The sequence below is a fragment of the Thamnophis sirtalis genome, unplaced genomic scaffold (assembly GCF_051295495.1).
Source record: "Thamnophis sirtalis isolate CommonGarterSnake01/CBP01778 unplaced genomic scaffold, rThaSir2_p1.2 scaffold_11, whole genome shotgun sequence".
Classification (NCBI taxonomy): domain Eukaryota; kingdom Metazoa; phylum Chordata; class Lepidosauria; order Squamata; family Natricidae; genus Thamnophis; species Thamnophis sirtalis.
The window spans coordinates 3,013,017-3,027,064 of NW_028261391.1; the positions used below are offsets into that span (position 1 = coordinate 3,013,017).

At 46.5% G+C, this 14,048-nt stretch overlaps 1 protein-coding gene across 2 annotated transcripts in view; it reads left to right on the forward strand.

Moving 5' to 3' along the window:
• Positions 1-647: 647 nt before the first annotated feature.
• ARMC9 (armadillo repeat containing 9) overlaps positions 648-14,048 on the forward strand; it is a 120,040-nt gene continuing 106,639 nt past the window's right edge. For both annotated transcript variants that reach the window (XM_087725059.1, XM_087725061.1), the window contains exons 1-4: positions 648-719; positions 9,626-9,700; positions 12,011-12,136; positions 13,640-13,807. In XM_087725059.1, coding sequence (XP_087581185.1) covers positions 9,647-9,700; positions 12,011-12,136; positions 13,640-13,807 — 348 coding nt within the window. In that variant the 5' untranslated portion in view covers positions 648-719; positions 9,626-9,646. The remainder of the gene's footprint in view (positions 720-9,625; positions 9,701-12,010; positions 12,137-13,639; positions 13,808-14,048) is intronic.

Here is a 14,048-nt window from a genome sequence, read left to right on the forward strand (position 1 = left end):
CAAACTGCTGACCTTTTTGATCGACAAGCTCAGTGTCTTAGCCACTGAGCCACCGTGTCCCTTTCTCCTTGCTTATGTGTTATTTTTATAACAAAATTTGGAAATAAGTTATTTTTACATGCAAATATTAACTAAATGATTCCCCCAATCTCTAGCTTTTAGAATAGTTTCTCTGCAACTGTCCATCTATTCTAGCTCAGTTTTCTCAATCTTGGCCACTTTAAGATGAGTGGACTTCAACTCCCAGAATTCCCCAGCCAGCATAGCTGGCTGGGGAATTCTGGGAGTTGAAGTCCACCCATCTTAAAGTGGCCAAGGTTGAGGGACCGTTTGTAGGAACCCTTTGCTTTGTATAGGCTCAGTGTGCTGTGGGTCCCAGCTTCCCCTTCCAGAAATGGGGCGCCAGGAATCCCATCCACAGGGAATAATGGAAGCCGGCCAGAATATCTGAAGGGCGCCCGGTTGGAGAAGCCAAGCGGAAGGCTCCACGCAAGCCTCTCCTCGCGTATCGCCGTTGCTAGGAGACGCCGTTTACATTTCCCCCACCCCATCCCGGGCGTCGCCGAGTCACCTGACCAGAGGCCGCGTCGCTCATTGGGCCGCGAGGAAAGCCACGTGACCCTGACGCCGCCTGGGGAAAAAAAAGCGGCCCTGTCGGCGTTGCTAGGCGACGAGAGGCAAGGAGGCCGCGGCCTGCTTGTCGGTATCCGACGCGGCAGGTAAGGCGGGCGGGGAAGAGACGGGCGAAGACCTCCGCCGTCGGGAGGGCCCTTGGAAAGGAAGCCCAGGCCAGTCGGACGATTGGAAGCCGCCTCTCCGTGCCTCTTTCCATGCCGGACTACAACACCCATGCTCCACAGACATCCCGGTGCGGGGGGGGGGGCGGGGGAGGCTGCTCGCTTTTGGAGTCCAATACCAAATGGGAAGGTGGGGAGACAGCCCCATATCCCAGGAGCCACAGCCATCGTGGCTGGGGAACATGGGGGTTGTAGTCCCAGGCAACTGAAGGGCTTACTGTTCTGATATGGGAAAGGGAGTGACTTTGAGTGGCGCTCTGCACATGCTCAGGGTAATTGCCTAAAATGACGTGTTCTTGGCCGGCCAAGTAGGCCAAATGGCTACCCAGCATCTCTGCCTGGGAAAAAGCTTTACCTGTTGAGCGTCTGCCTGTACCAAGTACAGGTAGTCCTCGACTTACGACCACCATGGAGCCCAACATCTCTTGTTTTAAGCGAGTCATTTGTTAAGTTGCCCCATTTTAGGACTATTCTTGCCATCGTTGTTAAGCGAAACTGCCGTTGTTAAATTTGCAACACGGTCGTTAAGTGAACCGGGCTTCCCCCGTTGACTTTGCTTGTCAGAAGGTCGCATCAGGATGAATCACGTGACCTGGGGAACGATGAGACCGTCATAAATAGGAGTCATTGCCAAGCATTCGAATTTTGAACGCATGATTATGGGGATGCTGCAAAGGTCGTAAGGGTGAAAAATACCCATAAGTCCTTTTTGCCAGTGCTGTTGTAATGTTGAAATGTTGAAATGGTCACTGTTGTAAGTCGAGGACTAAATGCTTGTTTCTCGGTATTAAAACGTTTGTCCCACACTTGCACACATTTATTTATTCAATTTCTATAGCCATCGATTTCCGCCAAGTTACTCTGGGTGGCTTGCAATTCTAAAATTATAAAACAATTAAGCAATTAATTGCTTTATTAATGGATTTAAACCAATGAATAAAACAATAAAAAATACCACATATGCACAAACACACTGTACAGTTAGCCAACTAACAGTAAAACCCAAGAAACTGGGCCCTTGGCACATTTTGATTCCCAAGTTTGTTGCACAATTCTTATATAATGTGCATAATCTTAGGTAAACTTTCAAAATTTAAAGTAATTAATCATAATAGCAATAGCAGTTAGACTTATATACCGCTTCATAGGGCTTTCAGCCCTCTCTAAGCGGTTTACAGAGTCAGCATATTGCCCCCAACAACACTCCGGGTCCTCATTTTACCCACCTCGGAAGGATGGAAGGCTGAGTCAACCTTGAGCCGGTGAGATTTGAACCGCCAAACTGCAGAACTGCAGTCAGCTGAAGTAGCCTGCAGTGCTGCACTCTAAGGGTGTGTTATGGAAGCACAGCTGGTTTTTTTATTTCAAATTATCATTTGGCTGTGTTGCTCTTATTTAAATTTGATATAAAGTTTTGAAATTGTATTTCTACACCACGCAAAGTCCCACTGTGAGGGGCAATTTCTAAACTTGATAAATAAGTAATCCTCGACTTACGACCACAATTGAACCCAAAATTTCTGTTGTTAAAGTGAGACATTCGTTAAGTGAATTTGACGACGTTTCTAATTTCCCGGTTGTTAAGTGAATCACTGCCGTTGTTAGTGACACAGTTGTTAAGTGAACCTGGCTTCTCCATTGACTTCGCTTGTGAGAAGGTCGCAAAAGGGGACCACGTGACCCCAGGACACTGCAACCGTTACAAATCTAAGTCAGTCGCCAAGCGCCTGAATTTTGATCACATGACCACGGGGATGCTGCAACGGTCATAAGTGTGAAAAGTGATCATAATTGACTTCAACGCCGTTGTAAGTTTGAATGGTCACTAAGCAAATTGTCATAAATCAAGGACTACGATCTCCAATAATTTATGCCATAGAATGGCAAGTTACAATGAATTCGTCGTTTGCACAATGATGAAAACGAGATTTCTACAAGAGGTGAAACTTTGCACTAGCAAAATGACCCTTTCAATAGATGAACGAAAAGGGAATCAGAATTTCTATTGTTAAACAAGACAATTATTATAGCAATAGCAATAGCAGTTAGACTTATATACCGCTTCATAGGGCTTTCAGCCCTCTCTAAGCGGTTTACAGAGTCAGCATATCGCCCCCAACAACAATCCGGGTCCTCATTTCACCCACCTCGGAAGGATGGAAGGCTGAGTCAACCCTGAGCCAGTGAGATTTGAACCGCCGAACTGCAGATAACAAGTCAGCTGAAGTGGCCTGCAGTACTGCACCCTAACCACTGCGCCACCTCGGCTCCTATTAAATGAGTCATGTCTGGTTTTACAGGTAGTCCTTGAGTTATGACCAAAATCGAGCCTAAAATTTCATGTCGCTAAGTGAAACATTTGTTAAGTGACTTTTGCCTCATTTGACAACATTTCTAGCCCCAGTTGTTAAGTGAATCACTGCAGTTGTTAAATTAGTAACCTAGTTGTTGGCTTCCCCATTGGCTCTGCTTGTCAGAAGGTCGCAAAAGAGGATCACGTGACCCCGGGACACTGCAACCGTCACAAATATGAGTCAGTTGCTAAGCATCTGAATTTTGATCACGTAACCTTGGGGGATGCAGCAATGGTCGTAAGTGTGAGAAACGGCCCTCAGTCACTTTTTTCAGTGCCGTTGTAACTTTGAAAGAACTCACTAAAAGAACTTTCGCAAAGTCGAGATTACCTGTATTACCTTTTTGCCATGGTTGTTAAATGAATAAGTATGGCTGAGCGAATCACGCAGTTGTTAAGTGAATCATACAGTTGTTCAGTGAATCCAGCTTTCCCCCTTGATTTCGCTTGTCGGAAACTGGTTGAGAAGATCGCCAATCCCATGAGGTCACATGACCTGCTGCAACCCTCCTAATAGAGCCGAGGTGGCGCAGTGATTAGGGTGCAGTACTGCAGCCACTTCAGCTGACTGTGAACTGCAGTTCAGCGGTTCAAATCTCACCAGCTCAAGGTCGACTCAGCCTTCCATCCTTCCGAGGTGGGTGAAATGAGGACCCAGATTGTGGGGGCAAGTTGCTGACTCAATTTGCTAAAAAATTTGTAAACCGCTTAGAGAGGGCCGAAAGCCCTATGAAGCAGTATATAAGTCTAATAAATAAATAAATAAATAAATCTGCAGTTCGACGGTTCAAATCTCACCGTCTCAGGGTTGACTCAGCCTTCCATCCTTCCGAGGTGGGTAAAATGAGGACCCAGACTGTGGGGGCGATATGCTGACTCTGTAAACCGCTTAGAGAGAGCTGAAAGGCCTATGAAGCGGTATATAAGTCTAACTGCTATTGCTATTGCTAATATATATGCCTGTTACCAAATTTTGATCATGTGACCGTGGGGGATGCTGGGATGGTCGTAAATGTGAGGACCGGTCCCTTTTTTTTCAGTCCCCTTGTAACTTCAAATGGTCACTAAACAAAACAGTTGCCAAGCTGAGGACTTTGATGGAGGTTAAGGACAAGAGGAGAAGGGGAAAAAGAGCCAGATATGGCACATTCTGATCCTCAGTCCTGTGGTTGGAAATAATCAGAATTAAGGTACAGTTGAGCCCCTGTTAACACTTTTGACTAATGGCCGTGTAAAGTTTTATTTTATTGTATAATTAAGGAAAGATCTCTGTGAGCTTGGTTTGATTCATGGTGGTCCCTGGCCACATCTGTGTATTTTTCCTTGACAGCCATGTGAAATTGCTATGCTGTTGCCTTCGATACGGGTTTCTTTTTTTTAAGTTTCCCTGTTTAGCTTATATGTGTTACATTTTAATGCTGCCAGTGGTGGTGGTCTCATTAATACCCATCCAGAATCTCTCTCCCGGCTTAACTTATTTGGAGGAAGGTTGATTGCGCAAGTCTACGTTACATTTAGAATTTAGAAGAGAATCGAGCTGGAAGGGACCTTGGAGGTCTTCTAGTCCAGCCCCCTGGCTCAAGCGGGAGATCCTATACCAGGGATGGCTAACCTTAAACAATTTAAATCATTCCTGATCTTAAGCATAGGCTAACTGGAATTTCTTGGTCCCGTATTTATTTTGTACATAGCCAATCCATTTTTTCCAGTCTCGTTTATATCTCTCATTTGAGTGGTCTTTAAGATATGCCGATATTTTAGCCATCTCGGCTAAGTTTGTGACTTTCAATGTCCATTCTTGGGTTGTAGGCAAGTCTTCCTTCTTCCAGTATTGCGCCACCAACAGTCTTGCCGCCGTTATTAGGTGCAGAATCAAGTTAGTCTCTACCACTGTTTAAAGTTAGCTCAGCAAGAAGAAGCTAAGGTCAATGTAGAGATGTCATTAATTTCTTTATTTCTTTTTTCTCAATAGATTTTAGACTGTGTTTGTTAAAAATCCGTACCGTGTACGGGTTCTGGGAAGTTGGGGGGGGGGAAGGAGGAGGGGGGTTGGGGGGGAGCGTGGAGGGAGGGAGGGGTATACATTGGGCTAGACAAGAATTTGGTGGTAAACTAGAACTAAAAGGAATGGCCAACCTTGTCCTCGTGCGCCAAAATCGCAGGCACACACGACAGCCCGCACACGCTTGCCCACACCCATAATGCAATGTGCCCTGACCCACTGCGCATGCACGCACAACACAACCATGTTGCTTCCGCCATCTGCGCATGCGTGAGACCCCTTGCACTCGCATGTGTGCAAACACATACAAACACACCCTCCCTTTGTGGGCTTCACAGGTTTCTCTGAAGCCTCCCGGGACCAAAAACAGGGCACAGGGGTGTGTGCTGCACAGACACACACACACACAACCCACACCCTGTTCTGAGCCTAGCAGGCCTCCCTGAAGCCTCCTAAAACCAAAAATGGGGCGGCGCACTCCCCCTGCCCGCTGCGCAGGTGCGCGCATCTCCCGCATGCAAAGCAGAGACCCGAAAATCAGCTGGTTGGTGGGAGGCGTCCATGCATGCGCGGTGGAGCTGAGTGGGGCGATGGCTCGTGCGCCCACAGAGAGGGCTCCATGTGCTACCTGTGGCTCACGTGCCCTAGGATTCCTATCATGGTCCTATACCATTTCAGATAAGTGGCTGTCTAGACCAGTGGTGCCAAACCTTTTCGGCACTGAGGGCGCAAACCGAAGCATGTGCACATGCGTGCGCCAGCTGGCTGGTCTTCACCTGTGCCGCAGCCCTTGAAACCCGAAGACCATCTGGATGGTGCGCATGCATGTGCTGGCCACCTGGCCTTCAGGTTTCTGGCATGTACATGCATGCCAGCCAGCTGGTCTTTGCACATGTTGGAGCGCCGGAAATCCAAATATCAGGTTGCCGGGATGCACATATGCACCGGCCAGCTGGACTTCAGGTTTCTGGGGTTCCGGCATGCGTGAAGATCATGCGCGCTGGAAACCAGAAGAGCAGCTGGCGATGGCGCATGTTCCCACATAGAGGGCTCAGTGTGCCACCTCTGGCACATGTGGGTAGACTCTTCTTAAGGACATCCAGTGATGGAGCGTGCACGATTGAAGGCATGCTCTTCCACTGGTTAATCATCCTCCCTGTTAGGAAGTTTATGATTTACGTAAAACAGTTTGGTTTGATTTATGGAAAACAGTTTGAAGTCACTTTTGCCAGCAATTGTGTCTCTTAGAACAATCACGAAATGAACTGAAGTCGAAAACTACCCGTGTGGAGTCTGTTTTGATACCTATGAAGCCCGAGACATGCCAACCAGTTTATTGTAGCTGTTAAGGTGCCAGGCTAGAAACCAGGTGATGGTAAGTTCTAGTCCTGTGTTAGGGACGAGAACTGACCGGGTGACTTTTGGGGCCGTCGTCGTCTCCCAGCCCACAACATAAACTCTATATCTGTTGCCACGAACTGATCGACATTGTGGGGAAAAAAAGCGATACCTGCATTTGGGGGTAAAATGCTAGGAAGAAAAATAAAAATAAAGGAGGGTCATGTGTTTTGACACCCCTCGTCTTACACAAAGATACAAAGACAAAGATACTTCAAGGATTTTTAAAATCCAACACTTATTAGCTAAATGCTGCCACCTGCCTGATCTTTTAAAGAGGAATTCGGAAGGGAGGCAGGAAAATGAACAGACTTAGGGAAATCTGGAAGGAGAATATAGATTATTTCTAAGAGTCACCAGGTGAGCTTCTACTCCACACCTAGTGAGGAAACTGGGAACAGGAATAAAATTCTTACTGCTGAAAGGGCTTGGAGTTAATGTCAGCACTCCTTCATTGAGTAATCAGGAAAGAAGACCACAAGACTCCATTGATAGAAATCAAGTGTACTTTTACTAATTATAAATGATCAGAAGCGTAGCAAAGCGAAGACTGATTATTTAGGTGCGAAAGCGAGTGATATATAGAATGACCCATTCCCCACCCCTTGGCATCCCAGTCGCAGTCCAATCATAATTCTCCCAAGTGTCAGGTGCGAGATAACTTCGAAAGGCATCACCAAGATGGAATGTCGGTGCCGTTGGCCTTGGCGGGAAACCTCCTCCGCATGCGCAGTCAGACAGGCAGCAGAAACTCCAGAATCTTCCTCCAGCACAATTAGTAATCCCCTCCCAAATACCATGCCCCCCCCCTCCCCGTTTCAATGGCAGCCGAAGCAGCAGGAAAGTAGAGGCTGACAGTTAATCTAGCATGAGGTGCAAGAAAATCTTCAAGAGGAGTAAACCTTTAGCACCCGGATGGGGAATCTATGCTACGCGTCCCACAGATGGCGCCACAGGTGCCAAAGACATCGCCCCAGTTCAGATTGCGTGTGCATGCTTGTGCGCCTCCTGTCGGCCATCTGATTTTGGGGGTCTTGGCCAAAACACGTGCACATCCATGGGGGCTGGGGAGGGTCGCATGTGCAGGGGATGGGGGGAGCACAGGTGTGTGTGTGTATGTGTGTGTGTGCTGTCCCATTTTTGCTCCCAGGAGGCTGCAGGGAGGCCTACTAGACCCAAAATTGGGTATTCGGGAGGGGGGGTGTCACACATGCATGCACAAGAGGGGAGGGGCGTGGGGGGGGGTTCGTACATGCATTTCATTATGGGTGCGTGCACGCACTCACAACACGCGGTGACAAAAGGGTTAGCCATCCCTGCTTTAGCATATACTGCCTTAAACTACGGGCAGTCCTCGACTTACGACCACAATTGAGCCCCAGATTTCTCTTGTTAAGCCCCATTTTATGGCTTTTCTCGCCAGAGTCGTTAAGTGAATCACTGGGGTTGTAAAGAGAGTTGCACGCTATCTGAAAAATGTGTCTGAAGTTTGGGGGATGCTGCAAAGTTCGTCGCTATGAAAAACAGCCCTAAGTCACTTTATTCCAGTGCCGTTGTAACTTTGAACGGTCACTAAATGAATGTTTGTAAGTCGAGGACCTCCTGTACTTTTGAGGAGCCTGCTGCTTTTCCCAAGCCAGTCAAAACCACTGGCGTTTTCAAATGAGAGCTTGAGCTGCCAGTGGAGGAAAGAGGGCAGGCTGAAGGCTTTCCAGGAATCACAGAGCAGAAGAGGGTAGACCTACGACCATAATTGAGCCCAACGGTTTTGTTGTTAAGTGAGACATTGGTTCAGTGAGTTTTGTCATATATTACAACCTTTCTTGCCACGGTTGTTGGGCGAATCCCTGCAGTGGTTCAGTTAGTGACATGGTTGTTAAGTGACTCTGGCTTCCACCATGGATTTTGCTTGTCAGAAGATCTCAAAAGGAGATCACATGACTCCGGGACACTGCACCGTCATAAATATGAGTCCGTGGCCAAGCAGTGCTATTGCTACTTTACTATTACTATTAATCTCATTCTTCCTATCCCCCATCTCCTCCCGCTTATGACTGTATGACTGTAACTTTGTTGCTTGCATCCTTACGATTTATATTAATATTGTTTCCTCGTATGATTTGATTGCTTATTTATATCCTCTGACTATCACTAAGTGCTGTACCTTATGATTTGTGATGAATGTATCTTGTCTTTTTATGTCCACTGAGAGCATCTGCACCAAAGACCAATTCCTTGTGTGTCCAACCACACCTGGCCAATGAAGAATTCTATTCTATTCTATGCTATTCTATTCTATGCTATGCTATGCTATTCTTCATTCCGATATGTTCTGTTCTATTCTATTCCTATTCTATTCTTCATTTCAATATGTTCTGTTCTATTATTCATATTCTAGTCCTATTCTATTCTATTCTTCATTCCAATATTCTGTTCTAGTCCTATTCTATTCCTATTTTATTCTTCATTCCAATATGTTTCTGTTCTATTATTCCTATTCTATTCCTATTCTATTCTATTCTTCATTCCAATATTCTGTTCTATTCCTGTTCTATTGCTATTCTATTCCTATTTTATTCTTCATTCCAATATGTTCTATTCTATTCTATTCTTCATTCGAATATGTTCTGTTCTATTGTTCATATTCTATTCCTATTCTATTCTATTCTTCATTCCAATATTGTGTTCTATTCTATTCCTATTCTATTCTTCATTCCAATATTCTGTTCTATTGCTATTCTATTCCTATTTTATTCTTCATTCCAATATGTTCTATTCTATTCTAGTCTTCATTCCAATATGTTCTGTTCTATTATTCATATCCTATTCCTATTCTATTCTATTCTTCATTCCAATATGTTCTGTTCTATTCTATTCTACTTAGAACAGCATAAAAAATCCCCACCTTTTGAATGAAAAATCCTTCCCCCTGCAGCCTGTCCAGTCCCACTTACAAATAATCTGATTCAGATATGAAAAATATTGGAACGATTTGAAAGACGGTTTTGAGATACGTATTGCAAAAGCTTCATCTAGCGGTCTGTTCAGTAACCCACATTCAAACTATATTTGCAGGTTCTCCTTGTTTGACATTTGATGATGGGTGACGTGCTGGCTTATGAGGCAGAGCTCCTGGGAATGGTGAAAGAGGTAGGTTTTCCTTGAATTTTTGACACGTCGGGCCCCCAAAGGCCCTTCCACCCCTGGGACGGAAGCCGCTGCCAAGCCCTGGGCCACTTTGGGTTTATTTATAAATCCAATATGTAGACCAGCCACCTTGTAAGGTCTTATAATGTCTCCAGTTGGTTCACAAATGAAAAACACATTCTGTAAAATAAAAACGGAGAAAGTGATAATATGGGGACTAAAGAAAGAGATATGGGTAATCCTTCACTTACGACATCATTGAGGCCATCATTTCTGTTGCTAAGCGAGACAGTTTTTACGTGGCTTTTGCTCCATTTTACCATCTTTCTTGCCACCGTTGTTAAGTGAATTCCTTCAGTTGTTAAGTTAGGAATACGGTTGTTAAGTGAACCTGGCTTCCCCATTGAGTCTGCTTGTCAGAAGATCGCAAAAGAGTTCAGTTCTTTCCTAACTTAACAACTGAAGGAATATGACCCCGGGACACAACAGTGGCCATAAGTATGAGTCAGTTGCCAAGCCTCTGAATTTTGATGACGTGACTATGGCTGCAATAGTTGCAATTGAGAAAAACAGTCGTAAATCCCTTTTCTCGATGCTGTTGTCACTTCAAACGGCCACTGAATGAATGGTACCTCCCCCCCCCCTTGAAAACCTGCAGCCTTTTGTACCCCAGAAAACCCCTGGAAACATTTTCAGTAAGATCAAAAGATGCACGAAAGCCTTTTGTAACCAACTGATACACTTTCTACAGTGTGTAAGGAAGGACGATTTTATGTGTTGTGTTTGTTTTGGGAAAAAAAAAATTTAAATTTAAAAAAAGATGCATTTTTTTTTTTTTTAGGAGGCAACTGGACTTTCTGGTTTTTTTCTTTTGAAGGCATTTCGCTTCTCATCCAAGAAGCTTCTTCAGCTCTGACTGGATGGTGGGGAATGGAAGGATTGATACTCCTTGCAGACAGCTGGTCATTTGCATCCTTTTAGAGAGTCATTGAGGCCACTTGGAGGTTTATCTGTGTCCTCAGGTGACCCTCAGGATTCATATTCCTTGCAGACAGCTGGTCATTTGCATCCTTTTAGAGGGTCATTGAGGCCACTTGGAGGTTTATCTGTGTCCTCAGGTGACCCTCAGGATTCATATTCCTTGCAGACAGCTGGTCATTTGCATCCTTTTAGAGGGTCATTGAGGCCACTTGGAGGTTTATCTGTGTCCTCAGATGACCCTCAGGATTCATATTCCTTGCAGACAGCTGGTCATTTGCATCCTTTTAGAGGGTCATTGAGGCCACTTGGAGGTTTATCTGTGTCCTCAGGTGACCCTCAGGATTCATATTCCTTGCGGACAGCTGGTCATTTGCATCCTTTTAGAGGGTCATTGAGGCCACTTGGAGGTTTATCTGTGTCCTCAGGTGACCCTCAGGATTCATATTCCTTGCACACAGCTGGTCATTTGCATCCTTTGAGAGGGTCATTGAGGCCACTTGGAGGTTTATCTGTGTCCTCAGGTGACCCTCAGGATTCATATTCCTTGCAGACAGCTGGTCATTTGCATCCTTTGAGAGGGTCATTGAGGCCACTTGGAGGTTAATCTGCGTCCTCAGGTGACCCTCAGGATTCATATTCCTTGCAGACAGCTGGTCATTTGCATCCTTTGAGAGGGTCCTTGAGGCCACTTGGAGGTTTATCTGTGTCCTCAGGTGACCCTCAGGATTCATATTCCTTGCAGACAGCTGGTCATTTGCATCCTTTGAGAGGGTCATTGAGGCCACTTGGAGGTTTACCTGTGTCCTCAGGTGACCCTCAGGATTCACATTCCTTGCAGACAGCTGGTCATTTGCATCCTTTCAGAGGGTCGTTGAGGCCACTTGGAGTTTTACCTGTGTCCTCAGGGTCACCTGAGTGGTGCAAATGAGTGTGGAATCTTCTCGGAGCTGCTGAAAGGACCATGTTGAAGACTGGAGATAAATGAGGTCGGTGAGGCTCCACCCCCATTTACACCACTAAATGAGTGGTGAATCTCCAAGCGGCCTCAAGGACCTTCTAAAAGGATGCAAATGACCAGCTGCCTGCAAGGAGCATCAATCCTTCCCTTCCCCACCATCCGGTCAGAACTGAAGAAGCTTCTTGGGTGAGAAGTGAAACGTCTTCAAAGAAAGAAAACCAGAAAGTTCGGTTTCCTCCTGAAAAAAAAAAGGCACCTTTGGGACAACCATGACTTGGATGAATCTCCATCGACATTTTCTCTAATATTTCTTTGCCGACGGTCTTCAATGGGAAACGGGTGACAGATCCTCCTTTGCCTTCTTGCCTTTGCAGTATTTGGATTTTGCGGAATTTGAAGACACGGTGAAGACGTTTACCAAAGAATGTAAAATAAAAGGGAAACCGCTCCCCAAAACTAGAAGCAATTCTGCAAAAGACTCCAAGGCTCTAATCGTTCAGGTAAAAGCTTCCTTTAAAGGGGGGGGGAGGGGGGTGTCACCATCATCATCAGAGTTGGAAGGAACCTAGGAGGTCTTCTAGCCCAGTGTTTCTCAACCTTGGTAACTTGAAGATGTCCGGACTTCAACTCCCAGAATTCCCCAGCCAGCGAATGCTGGCTGGGGAATTCTGGGAGTTGAAGTCCGGACATCTTCAAGTTACCAAGGTTGAGAAACACTGTTCTAGCCCACCTCTCTGCTCAATCGGGATATCCTATACCTGCGATGGCGAACCTGCCATAAGGGGGGAGAGCGCAGGTGGGGTCGTGCGCGGGTGTGCCGCACCCATAATGCAACACACAACATCCCCCCCAGTGTGCATGCGTGCATGAGAGGCGTCCCCCCCCCCATTTTCTGCATGCTTTTTTTGTCCTTTCCAGGCTCCAGAGGCTTTATAGGAGCCTGGGGAGGGCAAGAACAGCCTCCCCCCCCCCCGGAAGCCCTCCGGAGGCTTCAGGGAGGCTCTGGAAGGCTTAAACCGGCTCTATGAGAAAACTGGAAAACTGGAAGTGACCTTGTGGGAGGAGAGGAGTTGGGCTGAGAGAGCGATTAGACCAAAGTCAGCCAGCCAGCCTTCCATGCTTAAGGTAGGACTAGAACTCCCAATTTCCTGGTGATTAACCCAGTCACCTAGCCAGCCTTCCATGCCTAAGGTGGGACTAGAACTCCCAATTTCCTGTGGATTGGCCCAGAGTCACCTAGCCAGCCTTCCATGTCTAAGGTGGGACTAGAACTCCCAATTTCCTGGTGATTGACCCAGTCACCTAACCAGCCTTCCATGCCTAAGGTGGGACTAGAACTCCCAATTTCCTGGTGATTGACCCAGTCACCTAACCAGCCTTCCATGCTTAAGGTAGGACTAGAACTCCCAATTTCCTGGTGATTGACCCAGTCACCTAACCAGCCTTCCATGCCTAAGGTGGGACTAGAACTCCCAATTTCCTGGTGATTGACCCAGTCACATAGCCAGCCTTCCATTCCTAAAGTGGGACTAGAACTCCCAATTTCCTGGTGATTGACCCAATCACCTAACCAGCCTTCCATGCTTAAGGTAGGACTAGAACTCCCAATTTCCTGGTGATTGACCCAATCACCTAACCAGCCTTCCATGCTTAAGGTAGGACTAGAACTCCCAATTTCCTGGTGATTGACCCAGTCACATAGCCAGCCTTCCATGCCTAAGGTGGGACTGGAACTCTGAATTTCCTGTGGATTGGCCCAGAGTCACCTAGCCAGCCTTCCATGCCTAAAGTGGGACTAGGACTCCCAATTGCCTGGTGATTGGCCCAATGTACCCAAATTGGCTTTCATGCCTAAGGTGGGACTAGAACTCACTGTCTCCTGGTTCCAAAACCCAAAGTGCGCGTTCAGAAACGGAACATGCGAAATAAGACATTTCCATTTCCACCATCTTAAAATAATTTCCCAAAGATCTAACTTGGTTTTTGGGGGGTCTCTTTGGAAGGATCTGCTGATGTCCTTTAGTGATGGAGACCAGGACGTCTTCTTCGAGCTGTGGGAAGAGCGCATCCCTGCCTCCGTCCGAGAGCAAGAAGCTGTGGCTCAGAAGCTGGAGTTCTACCTCCACATCCACTTCGCCATCTTCCTACTGAAGCACGCCGTGGGGAAGCCGGTAAAATTCTCCTCTCTGAATCATCATCTCCTTTGAATGGCCCCGGAATCCCTTGACATTTTGTGGGAAGTCCAGCTGCTTTTTACATGGTGTGTGAGTCGGTTGTGCAGCCATGCCCGCCTGGTCACATGACCACCAAGCCATGCCTACCCAGTCACATGACCACCAAGCCCCCCCTCCCTCCCCCTAACAGAACCAGTAGAGAGAAAAAATTGAATTTCACCACTGAATCTCCGTCATC